This window comes from Neopsephotus bourkii, unplaced genomic scaffold, assembly GCF_033783945.1.
Source record: "Neopsephotus bourkii isolate Nb327-2 ecotype Australia unplaced genomic scaffold, CSIRO-AGI_Nbou_v1 NB_1507, whole genome shotgun sequence".
Lineage (NCBI taxonomy): Eukaryota > Metazoa > Chordata > Aves > Psittaciformes > Psittacidae > Neopsephotus > Neopsephotus bourkii.
Window position 1 is genome coordinate 391164 of NW_026901983.1, and position 16215 is coordinate 407378.

Below are 16215 nucleotides of genomic sequence, written 5' to 3' on the forward strand. Positions count from 1 at the left end.
ATACATTTACACTGATACAGTAGTTATTTGAAAGGCAAAGTTTCACAGAGCTAGAAATAAGTTCGAAGAAAAAAAAAGTCAGAAAAATATGAATAATAGCTAGGAAGTATTTCATAACATCACACGTTCAAGATGAACAGCTGCACTGATTCAAAAACTAACCTGGTGCATGAAGGGAATTAGGAAGCAACAGTAAATGCAAAATCAAAAATGGGAAGTGAATGGTAATAAGAATAAATAAGCAGCTGTAGAAAACTGCTGTGGAAAACAAAAGAATACAGGGAGATAGTCACGGACAGCTAAGATCCTAAGAAGGCAGCATTTTAAAATCTATCAAACCCAAAAAAAATTATTCCCAAACTCCTAATTACAAGACAGAAACCATAGAATTATCTAAGACAATCAGAAAAGACAAATATTCTATTCCATATCAAGACAAAGCTACACAAGAAATTCCTGTTATATAATGACATGGTTCTTTTAATTTCAACATAAGTTCAGGATAATGCCAAATTGGACAAGGATAAATATTTATGAATCAGTGGTCCAGATATACTACATTTAAATGTTTTAAGAGAGGAGGGATCCCATCGAAAATAGAGGTTTTAGTTTTAGCAAGTCTTGAGTGCTATGGTTCCCTGGTTCCAGAAAGAACCAAAGTACACAAGATCACTGCCAGCTTTACCAAAAAAGCAGTATGGGGCTATGATGAGCAATCAGTTGTAAATGAGCAATCAGGGTCCTATTGTGACAGTAAGGCTACAAAATAAATGCTCATCTTAGAAATGAGATGAAACTGCTAAACAGAAAACAACACATGCAGGCAGAAATGAATATAAACACTGGAGGTTGCCAGATCCTTATCCTCACATAAGTAGATTTGTTTCTATATACAGCTAAAACCAATTGTAACAGTACAGTTAGCACCTATGTTGGTTTGTGCCTGATGAGGATATAGTCTATAAAATATAATTTGATACATATTCCAAATATACAGACAGCCAGGTTTTCTGCCTTGATCTGTGATACGTAAAATAGTTCACTGAGGACCAATTTAGTGTTATTTTAAACTACTGTTTATATAACATAGTTAAGTAAGGATCAATTTAATGTTATTTTAAAGCTCTTGATTATGAGCCTGCGTCCCCTCAACCACAATGCTGAAAGACTGATGAATGTAACAATAAAACAGAATAAATACTTGCATTCTATAAAATGAAGGACTGAACTCCCTGAGTATTTCCTCAACATGCTACATAATTTTTCCAAACTTTCCCTTATGTATTACAGAAAGCTTTCTTCATGTATGTCTGAAAGAAACATCCACTATTTTTACAAAATACTTTTCACCTGATTTCTTGGATGTCTGCTGTTCTGCTGCTTGACTGAATTGTGATTGCTTAGATGAAAGGTTTTTTTTGCTGCTATTGGAATATGAGGTTGCTTTTTTGTTTGTCTCCTGAGGGTCTAATCTTATTCTTTTACTTTGGATTCCTGTTTCAGTAAACTCCAAAAGCATGCTGATCTTTGCATTTACTTTGTCCCCATTCTTTTCAGAGCCTTTTGTCCCACTTATTCGAGCAAACACTTCATCTGTTGGTTTAACAAAAGAACTTACAAGTAACTATGGCATAACACTCAGTAATTTCAGAAATTGTAACTGATATTAAAATGAATGTCAAAATTATCACCTAGTACTAGATTAAAAAATGCCTGCAATAACTCACTCAGTTTTGAAAATACTTCAACATAATAAATCCTTTATCCACTAGTCATCATATGTTAACGTACTGAGACTGAATCCAAAACAATTCAAAGATTTTTTTGTAAAAATATGACTTTTACTGATTCTTAGATAGTAAAAGAAGAAGGTATTTTAGCATTTCCTTATTTATTCTAATGACCATTGTGCTCACATTTTAGTAAATACAATAAGGACTTGGATATAAAACAATCAAGAAAATTCAAAGCAAAAATTGCTAACTAGTTAATCTGGCATAACTGTACCACAAGACATTCTATGTGTCTGCTATTTATTAATGGCAAAACAAATTCTCTGGGGACCAACAGCTAGGTTTTTATAATAAAATACACAGAATGCTCACAGCAAACTCATACAAAATTATTTTCAAATAAAACATTGTACCTGTTTTCTGGGAGGTTTCTTTCTGCATGTTTTCCACAATCTGAAATGGGTAAGGAGACCTGCTATCTGCATTAACACCAAAATGCAAATCTGCTTTTGAACTGGTCTCATGGGGTCTCTTTTGAATAATTTGAAGTGTATCCTTTTCACGGAGTTGTAAAGCTATAGGCTCAATCTCTAAACTACTAACATTTTCAGTTTCAATGCGACATCCTTCAACACTTTCTTCTGCATTAAACAGGATCTTTCCTCCTCCCTCTGATTGTGACGCCTTTGGTTCAGCATTGCTTAGTACACTACTGGTAGAATTATAAGGTTTTCCAGAAACACTTCCTTCGTTAGTAGCTGCTGAACACTCTTGCGCTGACAGTGTTTCAGCATTTGCTTGAACTGTCTGTTCAGTACAGCTGGTTCCATCTCCAGATATATCAGTATAAATGTTTTGAACCTCATTTACAATAGTCTGTTCCAATATGTCCGTGCTGTCCGAATACAGACGATTTGCACATGCTGGTTCTGACTCATCTGCCTGTAAGGAAATCTGCTCAAAGAGAGTTTTAAATTTAGATCCATCCATTAATTTTGTTTCCATCAACATCAGAATTAACTTGATTTGTCAAGTTTTGCAAAGAAAACCATTCTGAAATTACACAAATACATTCACAAGAAGTTGCAAGTTATTCAGTTTAAAAAAAAAACAAACAACTGCTATAGAACAGTGGTTGAGCAGCACAAGTTTATGCACAAGTCTTTGGCAATATAAATTATCTAAGTCATCTAAACTCATTTGGTAAAATTAAGAAATTTAAAAAATAATGCAAATTTTATCAAAAGCAATATAGCATTAGCTCTGGTTCTAAATTGAGGGGATTTTGTTTATGTATTTAAGCAAATTAAGAACAGGTTGGATGGGGCTTTGACCAACCTCATCAGTGGACTGGAAGGTGTCCCAGCCCATGGCAGGGGGGTGCAAGCTAGATGATCTTTAAGGTCCCTTCCAACCCAAACCATTCTATGATTCTATTATCAGATTGGTATTTAGATTCCTGTCACTCAAACTACTACTGTTATTCTGCTTGAGACTATGTTTATCACTGTCATAACTCTTGACTACCTGCAGTAACTTAAAACAGGTACATTGTGAGAGGAAGTTAAAGCAAGTTTTGACTGAGAATCAAGTTCTGCTAAATCAGTAGTCTGAGACTGCTGTGCACTTTTTCTCCAGAAACCACTGATGTGGGGCAGTGTAACCTGATAATCTCCTTCCCTGTTACAACAGAAGTCACTGAACCTTCACCAGTTCTACCCTTTTCTTCTGTAAAGAGATGTTCATTGTTACCAGTATTTTGTCTCACTTAGCTCAGTTTTCCTACAAATTAACTGGGATACAACAGTTATGATTAGAAATGTCAACACTGTGGCCTGTTTCATTAGGTCCAGCATCAGGGAAATATATTTTCTGCAATTTAACTGTTCCTTGGTTTGTACTTGGATACATGAGGTCCCTCTAACATGAGACATTTTTTTCCCCCCATTTGGTTTCTACCTTCAGAATCCTAAAGAACTTTATCGGTTTTATATTTCACCAAATTTGTTTTTCTGCTTTGCTCATTTTTAGCAGAACTTCCTTAGACGCTTTAGTATTATAATAGAATCACAGAATAGTTAAGGTTGGAAAGGACCTTAAGATCACCTAGTTCCAAACCCTCTGCCATGGGCAGGGACACTTCACACTAAACCATGTCACCCAAGGCCCTGTCCACCCTGGACTTGAGCACTGCCAGGGATGGAGCATTCACAACTTCCCTGGGCAACCCATTCCAGTGCCTCACCACCCTTACAGTAAAGAACTTCTTCCTTATATCCAATCTAAACTTCCCCTGTTTAAGTTTTAACCCGTTACCCCTTCTCCTATCACTACAGTCCCTAATGAAGAGTCCCTCCATCATGTTGAACCTATATTTAATTCTATCTACAAAATAGGCCATATATTTAGTTTCATTTTCTAATAAATTGCTTTATTATATTCTAAAATAGTGCTATTATAAAATTAACTGATTTCCTCTATGTAACTTCTTAAGACCGCAAGACAAGGAAATTAAGCAATTAAGAAATATGAATATAAAAGGGTAAAAATTAACGTGTGAAATCCAATAATAAATGTTATGAATTGTTTTACACTTCTATTTATTTCTGAAAATTGAACCAGTTTCAAATTAATGCTCTGCCTTTAAAGAATTAAAACGACATTGACTCTGTGGTTGTACACCAGGTTCATATTGCTGGCAAACCTACCTAAAATGATTCTAGGAAATCATAAAGAAAGTGAAATAACACAGCAAAACCCCACAGAATTAACTCATGGCAATCTCAGAAATAAACTGCTCCAAAGGCCAACGACTATATAGAATTATCCTGTTGATTACTTAGTATCTGGAGACAGAACCAGAACTAAACACTGCAACAGTTCACAGAACTACTGAAATCATCAGTTACACAGCCACAGTAATAGGTTTCCCAATTAAATGTTTACAGCACCTTCTTCATCAATCAACTAATGTTTTAAATTGTAATCTAAGTCTATACACCAGGAATGCTCTTACATTTCTAAGGACACTGTAGGCTGCATTACTAAGTATAACAAGGACAGTTTTCATTACTACATAAAACTTCAGAAAGCAAGAATTAAGCGGCTGTGCACACTGAATTATATTTCAGATATTACCAGGTATCATTGTTCAAAGAAGAGAAGAAAGTGAGAGTACAGCTTTTAATGCAAAAAACAGTTGTGCTCTATGCAAACAAACTATGATTCACATGACTGATCGCAGTGTCTTCTCTTCATGTGAGGCACTAGCTCCCACACAGGTCTCACAGCGTAACTGTGAAACCCCTCTGCAAGAACAGTGGCTCCCTAACCTTTTCCTATTGAAATCCAAAACAACCTACTACACAAAGACAAGCAGCAGCTATACTACCGTTTCAAGGCAGGCAACATCTTCCAGTTTCAGTCAGGTTCCTGCAAGTACCAGGAGGCACTGACATATCATGCTTACTACAAATTACCTCTGCAGCACCTGCAAAAACTCAGCAAGAACCACTGTCCATCAGAGGCAACTTATGGTCTCTGCTTTGCATTTTCAAAAGGCTGCAGCTTATCCTAAATAGACGTGAGGATCATCAACTGCTTGCCAAATAATTCGTGTAGCACTGAATATCACTCTGTTTCAGCCCCTGCTGGGTATGAAGCATCTAGTACATTATGTGCTAATTTCAAAACACATCTGAGAAACAGTCATCTCCTTTAGTTTACTGAAGACTGTTAGCAAGCCACTAACAGTTCAGCATCAAATTGACATCAGGATTCTTTGTAAAGATGTACCTGATGCAGGTTTGTATCCTCTACACTTTCAGCATTTAGCAAATTCTTTGGATCATCTCCACCTGAAATGAAATATGGAAAGAAACCAGAATTGAAAAGACTGTAATTCTTTACTTTTAGTATGTACCATCTTGTGTCCACAATCCTGTGTGTAACTTAGCACATTTAGCTATCAAAAAAAAAAAAATATATATATATATAAATAAATAAAAGATCAAGCTGTAAGGGTTCTATTAGAATCTAAAAGGTCAGGGAAAGGTACAAAGATGTGCCACAAGATGAGTCTTGATTAGAGAGGACTTTTCGACACCAATGGGTCAGTGTGGGCTGTGGCAGGTTTCAGTCTAGAAGGAATCCCCAGTCCTCAGACTGTTATACACTATTGCTCTTCCATGTGGGTGGTGATGAAGCTGCAACATGTCATACCAGGGCCCTGGGACAGTTGGTAAGGGAACCTGGTGCATAGGTAGTTTTCCCCTTTATCCTTCCAGTTGTGGGCAGCGACAGTGGAAGAAACAGATGAACCCAGTTTATTAATACATGGCTCTGTCGCTGGTGTCACTGCCACAGTTTCAGGTTTTTCAATAATGGGATGGTCTGCATGGCAGCAGGCCTGCCAGTATCAGATGGACCTTTGTAAAAGCGGTATGGGGGTCTTTGCTCATGAGCTAGTGGGGCTCACTGACAACTTTAATAATATCAGGTTTGCTCATGAGAAGGTGTAGGATGTCACATTAAGGTTAGAGGGATGGTCCTCCCCCTGCTGCTCTGACATGTGCTGAATACAGTGGAGCACACCTGAAGTCTTACAGAGATGAGCCAGAGGTTCCTGAGGTAATAGGAGTCAATAGGGGAACACTGGGGAAATTCCTCTAAAAAGGTTACACAGCCAATAGCACAGCTGAAGTGCCTCTATACAAAGCACAAGCAACAAAAAGGTGGAGTTGGAACCTACTGTGCTGCCAGAAAGCTGTGACCTAGCTGCTATTACTGAAATTTGGTGGGACAAATCCTATGACTGGAGTGTGGCTATTGACGGCTACAAGCTCTTCAGAATGGACAGGTGAGGAATGAGGGGTGGAAGGGATGCCCTGTACATCAAGAAATGGGTAGACTGTGAAAAGCTGTCTCTGAAGAATAGCCAAAAGCAGGTTGAAAGTTCATGGGTAAGAATTCAAGTCCAATGAAACAAAGGGAACCTTGTGTATGTTGTTTACTATAGGCCATACAATCAAGGGGAGCCTATTGACAAAGCCTTTGTATTCCAGCTACAGAAGGGCTAACACTCACAAGCCCTCATCCTTCTGGAGGACTTCAGATACCCTGGCATCTGCTGGAAAAGCAGCATAGCGAGCTGTAGGCAATCCAGTAGATTCCTGAAGTGCACTGAGGAAAACCTCCTCAGCTAAGTAATAGGTCTACCAGCGAGCATGCAGTACTCCATGATGGGTCACCAACACAAGTGAGCTAATCAGTAATATCAAGATTGGAGGCAGCCCAGGTTGCAGAGGCAGAGTGACCATGTACTGGCAGAGTTCGCAGTCCTGGGGGATAAGGGTCAAGAGAAGTGTAAAGTCAGGACTCTTAAATTTTAGGAAAGAAAAATTCTAGGTGTTCAGGAGTTAGTCAGTAGGACTAACCTTGGGAAACTGCCTTCAGGGACAAAGGAGCAGAACAGAGCTGGCAGTTCTTTAAGGATGTTTTCCATAGTGCACAAGAGCTCACAATTCCCAGGTGTAAGAAATCAAGGAGGGGTGGCAAGAGATCAGCATGGATGAGTCAAGACCTGTTGGTCAAACTAGAAGGCAAGAAGGAGATGCACAGGCAGCAGATGAAATGACAGGTATTCTCGGAAGAGCACAGGGACACTGCCTGGGTGTGTAGGCAGTCTCTTCTGAACCTTTTTCTCAACTTAGTTCCTAAGGCTGTACAAAATCAAACTCTCGCCTTAACCAAAATGTTCGCCTACAAACCCCTCACAAAATCATTAGCTATTAACTACAGCAATATTACTCTTGTCCCAGTCCTAAGACTAGCAGTTAAGGATAAGCAGTTAAGGCTTGGCAACCCCCAAGATCTTGATCTAATCCTATATCCATTTTTTACTTTATGGATCCTTCAAAATTCAGCCTCTATACCAGTTTAGAACCAAATTTTACCTCTAAAGCCATACCTCAACAATCAAGAAGCCACCATTTTACATTTAGATAGGTAACAGCTATTGTGCTTGATATCTTCATTTCAAATTTAAAGGTAGCTCCAGCCCAAGGAAAAGCTGTACATCATTATCTGTTTTACTCTGCCAATGTATAGCAACTGTTCTGGGTAAGGAGCACTCACTGGTACTCAGGCATGAGACAGTAAAGCCTATGGAACTACTAGAAGTAATTAAGGAAATATAGTGCAACAGTTGTTCTGAATTTCTCCATTTAGAATGTGGTATGTGAGAATAACTCTATCCTACCTGCTACTGAATTTCTTCTGTATTTTGCTATACAGCTTTCAAGCAGTTTCCTCATAGCTGGGTCAGAAGCTTCTTCCAATGCACATCTTCCCATCTCATTTTTTAATAAGGGATCAGCTCCATAAAAAAGTAATAACTCTGCCATCTGGAAAAGGAATTTTTTCAGATTGTTTATTTTCTGACAGTATTTTCCATACTTCTTCCTTATAAGGGCTTATCTCACTTGTTGCTCAACAACATGAGCAACTAAAACCAAATCTAAGGCCTAGGACAAATAATACCTCTCTATTCTAGCTAACAGACCCCAAGCATGCCCCTAGATGCATCATTATCTTATCATCTTACTATTTTCATGTTTACAAATTCATTGCAGTTTTCAATCTGAAGTTTTCTCAATACATACATGCTAAGAACAGATCAAATAAAAAAGGGTTCAATCCACAGCAAAATCCCTATTAGGCTTAACAGGTTGTCTCAAATCTCGATGTTTTTCAACAAGTAATGTTGAGAACTCTTCTTCCTTAACGAGATCTTTAACTACACATCACACTTATATGCTCTCCCCCCCCTAATTATACTATTAGAAAGTCTCATACACTTACAATTTTTCTGAAATAAGAAATTAATTTTGCCATACTGTAGGTGCAGAAACAAATAAAGCAGTCAAAAGGTGTATTTCCAGTATACAGTAATAACTTCACTCATAGAAGGCAGCATTGAAAAAACCAGCTCCAAATACCACGTTACCAAAAGCTGTATTATTTAATCACTATCACTATCTTGTTGCTAGTCAGAAGCAACAAAAATTAAGTCTGACAGACCACTGCAGTAATACAGGTATACTGGTCCTGAGGAAATATAGTACCATTCCCTGTGGATATACCAGCTCATACAACTGTAACACAGCTCTGTGTTGAATGATGCACCCCAAGTGATGTAGCTGAGACCAGTGTAAGGACAAAACTTAACACACCCCCCCAAACCCCCCCACCCCCCCAAAAAAAAGCCACCTAAAAAATCTTGGAAATTGATAAGTATTAGGCAGCATATGAGCATTTCTAGTGAAAGAAACAGTAAGCAGGTGAAAGGGACATGCAGAACTTCTACATAAATCAGGGCCACCCAAGGAACCTCCACAGACAGGCAGAGGCAAACAGTGACAGACTGAAAGAGGATCCACAACGCAGACACAGCCTTATGAAACTGCAGCATTTGGCAACAAAACTCATACTTAATTCAAATTGACTATTCAGTTGACTTCATGTTTAAGACCATACAAAATACAAAGTCATGCCTTCATAACTCTACATACTATGTGATAGCAGACAAAACATGTCTGTGCATGGCTGCAGCTGCACACCATACATACATGTTTATCAAATAATGAAGAAGTAATTAAAACTTCAGACGACTGCTCAGGTCATAAATTACTCTGTAAGGTGATGACAAAACAAATGAAACATTATTAAACAGGAGCAATCTATTCCTCAGTACTTCACCTATTGTCCCAAACAGTTAGAAAACCAACTGATCTCTGCTTTTGGACAAATCTTTTAAAGCATGGAATGGTTTGAACAGAAATTGGGCAGAAAGGACTTGCAAGCTCCTGAATTTATCCATAATCTGAAAAGATCAGCTATGTGTAAAAGGATTACATGACCTTTTAAACCCAACAACAATAATTTATATCCCTAAACAATAATTTGTGTTTAGTTTGGAATATACCTCGTAATGGCCCTCCTTAGCTGCATCTTGCAATGGTGTTACTTGTTCATATCCTCTAGCATCAACATCAGCTCCTGCTTTCAAAAGCTCATTTGCAATCCTGTAAGAGCCTTGAACACTTGCTGTATGTAGTGCAGTCCAGCCTACAAAAAGAAAAACCTGTATTTCATATTTGTGTGAAATGATTTATAAAAAATTATGTCAGTTTTAGGTTGTCTATTTGATAAATATTTGAGAGAGTATAGTGAAAAGGTAAAAACTGTTGTAGGAAGAAATGTTCATGAAAAAGTCAGAAGGTCTGGTAGATCTCATTCTTTTGTTAAGATTTGCACTTACTGAAGAACCACATGCTGCTGTAACAATATTAGTTTTAGATTTGACAGTTTTGTTATGAAAGAAGAGAATAAAAATTATTTCACCCACATCTTAGTGATTTCTCCCCCAGTAAAGCATAAGTTCTATTTTAAGAAAAAGGATTTGGTTTTGATAGCACCCTTTTATTTATATAGCCATGCTGAAGAGGGTGAGACAAAATAACAAGCTGGACACTTTACTGTCAAACAAAAATGTTTTCTAAGACTACCCAAGAACAGTATGAGTGCCCAAAGAAAGCAATGAAAAATCCTTACTGAAATTCCATATCCATTCCCAGCTATATATAATAAACCAACATATGAGCTTCATGAGACACACAACAATTCTACTCCATGAAGGATGGAGTGGATGGATGGATAAAAGATGTAATGTAAGTCTCTGAACAGGGTTACCATAGCCTTGCATCAGCACCTTAAACATTCACTATGTGACAGTTTTTTGTATGGTGAGAAAAGGGGAAAAGACAGAACATTTTCTACGTCCTACCTTCCAGCTCTCAAACCACCATGCCCTCCAGAAGACCATTTTGTTTGGCAGACTTACTCTTCAATCATCTTCCATCATCAGAAGGTTGTTTGGGCCTAATTCACATACTAAATATGTTAATTAGTATGTGAATCTGTCTAATTAAGACTGTTTTGCTCCCACTGTGCAAAATTATCTTAATTTCATTGGAAAGTGAAAGTCCTGAGGATGTTTTATACACCACCCAACCCAGAATATTGTATATCTGTATAGAATTGCGTTTGTTATGGCCACAGGATATTGCACCAACTTGTTAAAAAATCTTGTGCTTTTAGGCTTTGTTACCAAATGCTTGAAACTCAACTAAGTTTTAACTACACTGCCTAATGCTGACAGTACTTCTTCAGGATGAAAGGTTTTATAACCGTATAATCTGTAAAACACTTAACTTCCATTTTACAGAGTCTGTTTTGTTAAAAAACCCTACCAACTCTATGCTCCAGAGCAAAAGCTCTGTGTTAAGCAAAGAATGAAAAATGTTCACTTAGAACAAAGTACCTATTTCTTCTTCAGTAAAAAAATATCCTGTATCTGAGATAATAAACTGAAAAATTGAACCTGCAACATGTACAATTGATAGAGTTTAGCAACATCATTCTATGAGGATACTTTGCATGCTCCAGGCGAAGGCAAAACACAAGTTTCATTGCAACTGTTTTTCAGCTCACTTAAGGCACTGTGAATTACAACTCAAACTGAGAGCACAGACAGTATCTCCTCCATGTTGTCCATACCCTATGTGCTGATGTCTAGGAAATAAAACAGAGGGAAAAAAAACAACCCAACCCAAAACCGAAACACAAAAGAACCCAAGAACTCAGTAAGTTACTGTAGCACAAGAATAAGGAAAAATACGAGGCTAAGATATGCACAATCACTGGTGGAGTACTTTCAAGGAAGAGAAAAGGCACAGAAGCAGAATATAATAATCAGAACAATGATTCTCAAAGAGCCCAAGATGAAAGTACATTTCAAAGTGGCACAGGTCTGGCAACTGAAGGTACACAAGTCCATAAGACCTGATAAGATGCCTCCATAGGTCTTGTGGGAACCAGTGGATGTAGTCACCATATCATATTTGAGAAACTGTGGCAGTCTGGTGAAGTTCCTGCTGACTGGAAAAGGGGAAATATAACCTCCATTTTAAAAATGTTAAAAATGAATATCCAGGGAACTACAGGCTGGTCAGTCTCACTTCAGGGCCCAGCAAGATCATGAAGCAGATCCTCCTGGAAACTATGCTAAGGTTTATGGACAATAAGAGGGCAATTGGTGACAGCCAACATGGTTTTACTGAGAGCAAATCATACCTGAAAATTTGGTGGCATTCTATGGAATTACTGGATAAGGAAAGAGAGACTGACATCATCTACCTGGATGTGCAAGGCATTTCACACTGTCCTGCACAGCATCCTTGTCGCTAAATTGAAAAAACATGGATTTGGTGGATGGAGCACCCAGTAGATAAAGAACTGGGTGGGTGGTTGCACTCACAGAGTTATGGTCAACAGCTCAATGTCCAAGTGGAGATCAGTGATGAGTGGTATTCCTCAGGGGTCGGTACTGAACTGGTGCTTTTCAGCATTTTTGTTGGCAACATGGACAGTGGGATTGAGTGCACCCTCAGCCAGCTTGCTGATGACACCAAGCCGTGTGGTTCAGTTGATACACTGGAGGGAAGTGATGGGATCTAGAAGGACCCTGACAGGCTTAAAAGATGGGCCAATGCCAGCCTCATGAAGTTCCACAAGGCCAAGTGAACAGTCCTTCACCTGGTTTGGGAAAATCCCAAGCACAACTACAGACTGGGCATGGACTGGATTGACAGCAGCCCTGAGGAGATGGACTTGGGGGTGCTGGTTGACAAGAAGCTCAAAACGACCCAGCAACATACACTTGCAGCGCAGAAAGCCAACCATATGCTGGGCTGCAGCAAAAGGAGCATGACATTAGGGAGAAATGAGGTTGTCTAGAAAAGCTGTAGCAGCCCTGTCCCTGGCAGTGTCCAAAGCCAGGCTGGAATGGACATTGACCAACCTGGTCTAGTGGAAGGTGTCCCCTGCCTGTGGCAGAAGGGTTGGAAGTAGATGAGCTTTAAGGTCCTTTCCAGCTCAAACCATTCTATGATTCTATGGTTCTGTACTTCTTTCTGACTACACCTTCTTTACTAACAAAAGAAGTAGGGCTAGGTCAGCCTCTCATCTTTTCAGGGAGTTCAATTAAAACAAATTTTGTGCAGTTGTGCTCCTTTTGCACCAAAAAATAACTGCCAGAGTGTGGGCAATGAAGAAACAGTGGCCTGGCAAAATGTGCAAAGGCAAAAAAGGAAGTATCTGTGAGGCCAAAAACTGAAACCACTGCACTTTAGTACACTTGACCACAGAGGCTGCAACTTAACCCACACTAGCAACACTTCTCTGTCTGACATCAGCAGGTGACTTTGAAACCATTACAAAAATACTTTCTTATCTACGCCCTAGCACAAGTTAATACACATTACCAGTCACTCTTAGCTTTAATGCCTGAGCCCTATCCTGTAAAAGTCTGAAATTTTCTGCTACCCAATCCATCTCAATATTTTCCAAAAGACAAATATTTTCTACCTTAATTTTGGTCCATTATATGCCCACATTATGCAACAGCATTCAACTGGAGAACACTTTGTTGTTGTTGCTGTTCCCACAGAACAGTTGTGAAATCCTAGCCACTGCACTAGATGGAAACATTCTCAGAATGACTCAAAAGTTTTCTACCAAATGAGCCAACTGTCTGTGAATCCATTTTCTCTGTTATTATGGAAGTTTAGAGAGCATAAAGGAAGAGACATGGAACTGCAAAAGAAGGAACAACAGTTTTACATTTGGAACAATCAGTTGATACTTTAAGGTCTGGCAATGTCTTTGACACAGAATATCGCAAGTGAAGCCGGATAAAGTGAACTGCTTCAACCAAAATTTCACAGCTGGCCACTACCTGTCATGCTTTTTTTTCTTTTTTGTGCCAAAGATGAAGTAAAAATGCAAAATTCCAAGTACTCAGAACTTTACAAAATCAAAGCAGTGTGAAATTCTGAAGCTCCAACTTCCCTTAAGATCCAAGGAACAAAATCACAGACCCTGAAAAAGTAAACTGGAAAATTTAAATCTTGGTATTTCAAGTTGCCACTGAAAAGGACAAAAAAAAAAATAAAATTAAAAACATTACACTGATTATTTAACTAAGAGACTGTTTTGTGATAAAAATGAACAGGACTGTTGAATCAATCCCACATAAACTCAATTGCATCACTGTAATTTTTAAGTGCTTATTTCTCCATGAACTTTTTTCTTAAATATACTTTTATACATAGGTCAATTACCAAGTTAAATTAATAAAAATTTAATAATCTACTGACTAGCCACAAACCTAGTGTCTTGTCTGCTGCAAAGACTCATAATATGCATTTTTTATTGGTAGGTACTTGTTTTGAAATAGTATTTTGACACAACTGCAACTTACCAGCATAATCCTGAATGTTTACATTTCCACCGGCTTTTATTATGTTACACACAAGGTCTACATCTTGATGAAAAACAGCCCTATGCAGTAAGGTTTCACCATATAGATTCCTCCTATGGATGACTGAAAGTGATGTGGGGCAAACTGAATTTACAGAATTCCTACCAAAGGCTTCTCGTCCTGAAAAACAATGCAAAAGATCTGTGGAACAGAAAACTATCTTTCCTCTCTTGTTTTCAGCTAGCATTAAAGTTAGTAAATAAGCTTTCTGGAGAAAAAAATGGTCCTTCAATCTAGTAGAAACAAGTATCTTAAAAAAAATATTATCAATTAAACAGTAATACTATTCAATAAAAGATGTCGTAGTGAATTCCATAACAAAACAACTGAAATTCAATGCATAGAAATATGACTTCATGGAAGTGTGTCCCTTTTAATGACATTTTCTCAAAGTGCATTGTTTCCCACTGGATAATAAAATTGCTATTCTAGGTTACAATTAATTACAAGACATGCATTTCAATAGCTAGTAAGTTATTCAGTATTTTTTCTTTTTCAAGTACCAATTTTATCAGCCTTTTTTTTTTTAATTCATTTCTATTTCAAAACCTCCACTTTGTGAGCAAGGAATATTTACACTATGACAGTGATTGAGATTAGCTCCCTCGGATTACTTTTACCCATTACTGAACAACCAGTTCAGCCATTTCTGCAATGAGCAAAAGGAATAGTTGTTTGGGAATATAAGTGTAGAAAGATATTATTCTTAATTTTCAGCTTATTGTTTTACAAACAAATATGATTTCCCATTATGCACTCACTACAGTTTTTTAGCTTGGGTTAAATTAGTTCCAATACATATATGAGCTGTACTGCACCAGCAGTGCTATCCCAGCATACCCTCATGCTGTGGAGAAGGGCAACCTGGCTACTTCCTCTTCTGAAAAATAGGGAAGAAAGAAGGGGAGGAAAGAAAGAACAATGCATAGCCTCGGCCATTAATTCATCTACTAATGAAAAAACTTGGGACAGTAGGCTATATACACTGCTTCTCTCCACTTCTGTAGATCTGGCTCACTAGCCCTAATACTCCATCTGGGTGTCAAAAACAGCTGTTTTAAGTATGACCTTACAAACTCAGTTTTCCTTGAGCTGTAACTCAGAAAGCCTGATGTCTCTGCTGGTTTGCACATCGCCATATACTGTGAGCTCAGACTAACTCCCAGCCTTCTTAAGTTCTTGTCTCTGTGTAGATTTTTAGAATCTAATAGGTATGAGTTTACCGAGGACTTTTCTTTAGTTAACCACATGGACAGTCCCCCTCTCCTCTACCTGTCCAGCCTTGCAAGACCTTAATCATTTAAGATACTGCATTCCCTAGTCAAAGCTGATCTAAACCTGCCAAGCAGCTCAGGAGGGATTAAACCACAGACATATTCAGAACAGGGCAGAGTTGTGTGTTACACTCAATTCAATTTAACCTTTTACTTTGCCAGGACCTATTTCCCATCACTTCTGCTCTGCCTTCCTCATGTCTGACTGTGCAAAACAAATGGTGCTTGCTGATCCAAACTGATGTTTTTCATGGGGCTGGTTTTTCTTCAGTGAATGACCAAACTAAGATGATTCACAAACTTGCCTGCTAGATCTGATATGAAAGGAAGGTAAACTTGCTAGATTGGATTAGTATGAAGCTACCTCTATAGGCAATGCAACTCCTGTAGAAATAATGCTAAAAAACCCAACAGCTTGTTTTCTGAGTGGGAATTAGTAAGTCAATTTGAAATAGATGAGCAGTTAGTCATACAACTTTAAGTCTCATAGAAACAGTGCTTCCACTGGGAGTAATTAACACCCTGTAAAAGAAAAGGTTTGTTAATTTGAGGTAAAATTACTCATACGTTGTAAGATCCAAGATGTAGCTGTTACAGTTCAAATACTTCCAAACTTTGCAAGCTGTTTAAATGATTGCAGGTGCACAGACAAATCTAGACTGAGTAGGATTTAAAAAACCACCACCTTCTAAGACCCCAATCTTAAAGGTTCTGGAGTGAGCACTTAAGTGAGAAAATTCTGTATTCTGCTACACGCTTCTTCTCT

The 16215-nt window shown here is 38.1% G+C and overlaps 1 protein-coding gene across 1 annotated transcript in view; it reads right to left on the reverse strand.

Moving 5' to 3' along the window:
- Positions 1 to 16215, reverse strand: part of ANKRD31 (ankyrin repeat domain 31) — a 67059-nt gene that overhangs the window by 31909 nt on the left and 18935 nt on the right. The window contains exons 10-15 of the mRNA XM_061369548.1: positions 14116 to 14295; positions 9718 to 9860; positions 7993 to 8137; positions 5529 to 5590; positions 2147 to 2687; positions 1351 to 1593 (exon numbers count right to left, since the gene is read on the reverse strand). Of these exons, the coding sequence (XP_061225532.1) occupies positions 1351 to 1593; positions 2147 to 2687; positions 5529 to 5590; positions 7993 to 8137; positions 9718 to 9860; positions 14116 to 14295 (1314 nt within the window). The remainder of the gene's footprint in view (positions 1 to 1350; positions 1594 to 2146; positions 2688 to 5528; positions 5591 to 7992; positions 8138 to 9717; positions 9861 to 14115; positions 14296 to 16215) is intronic.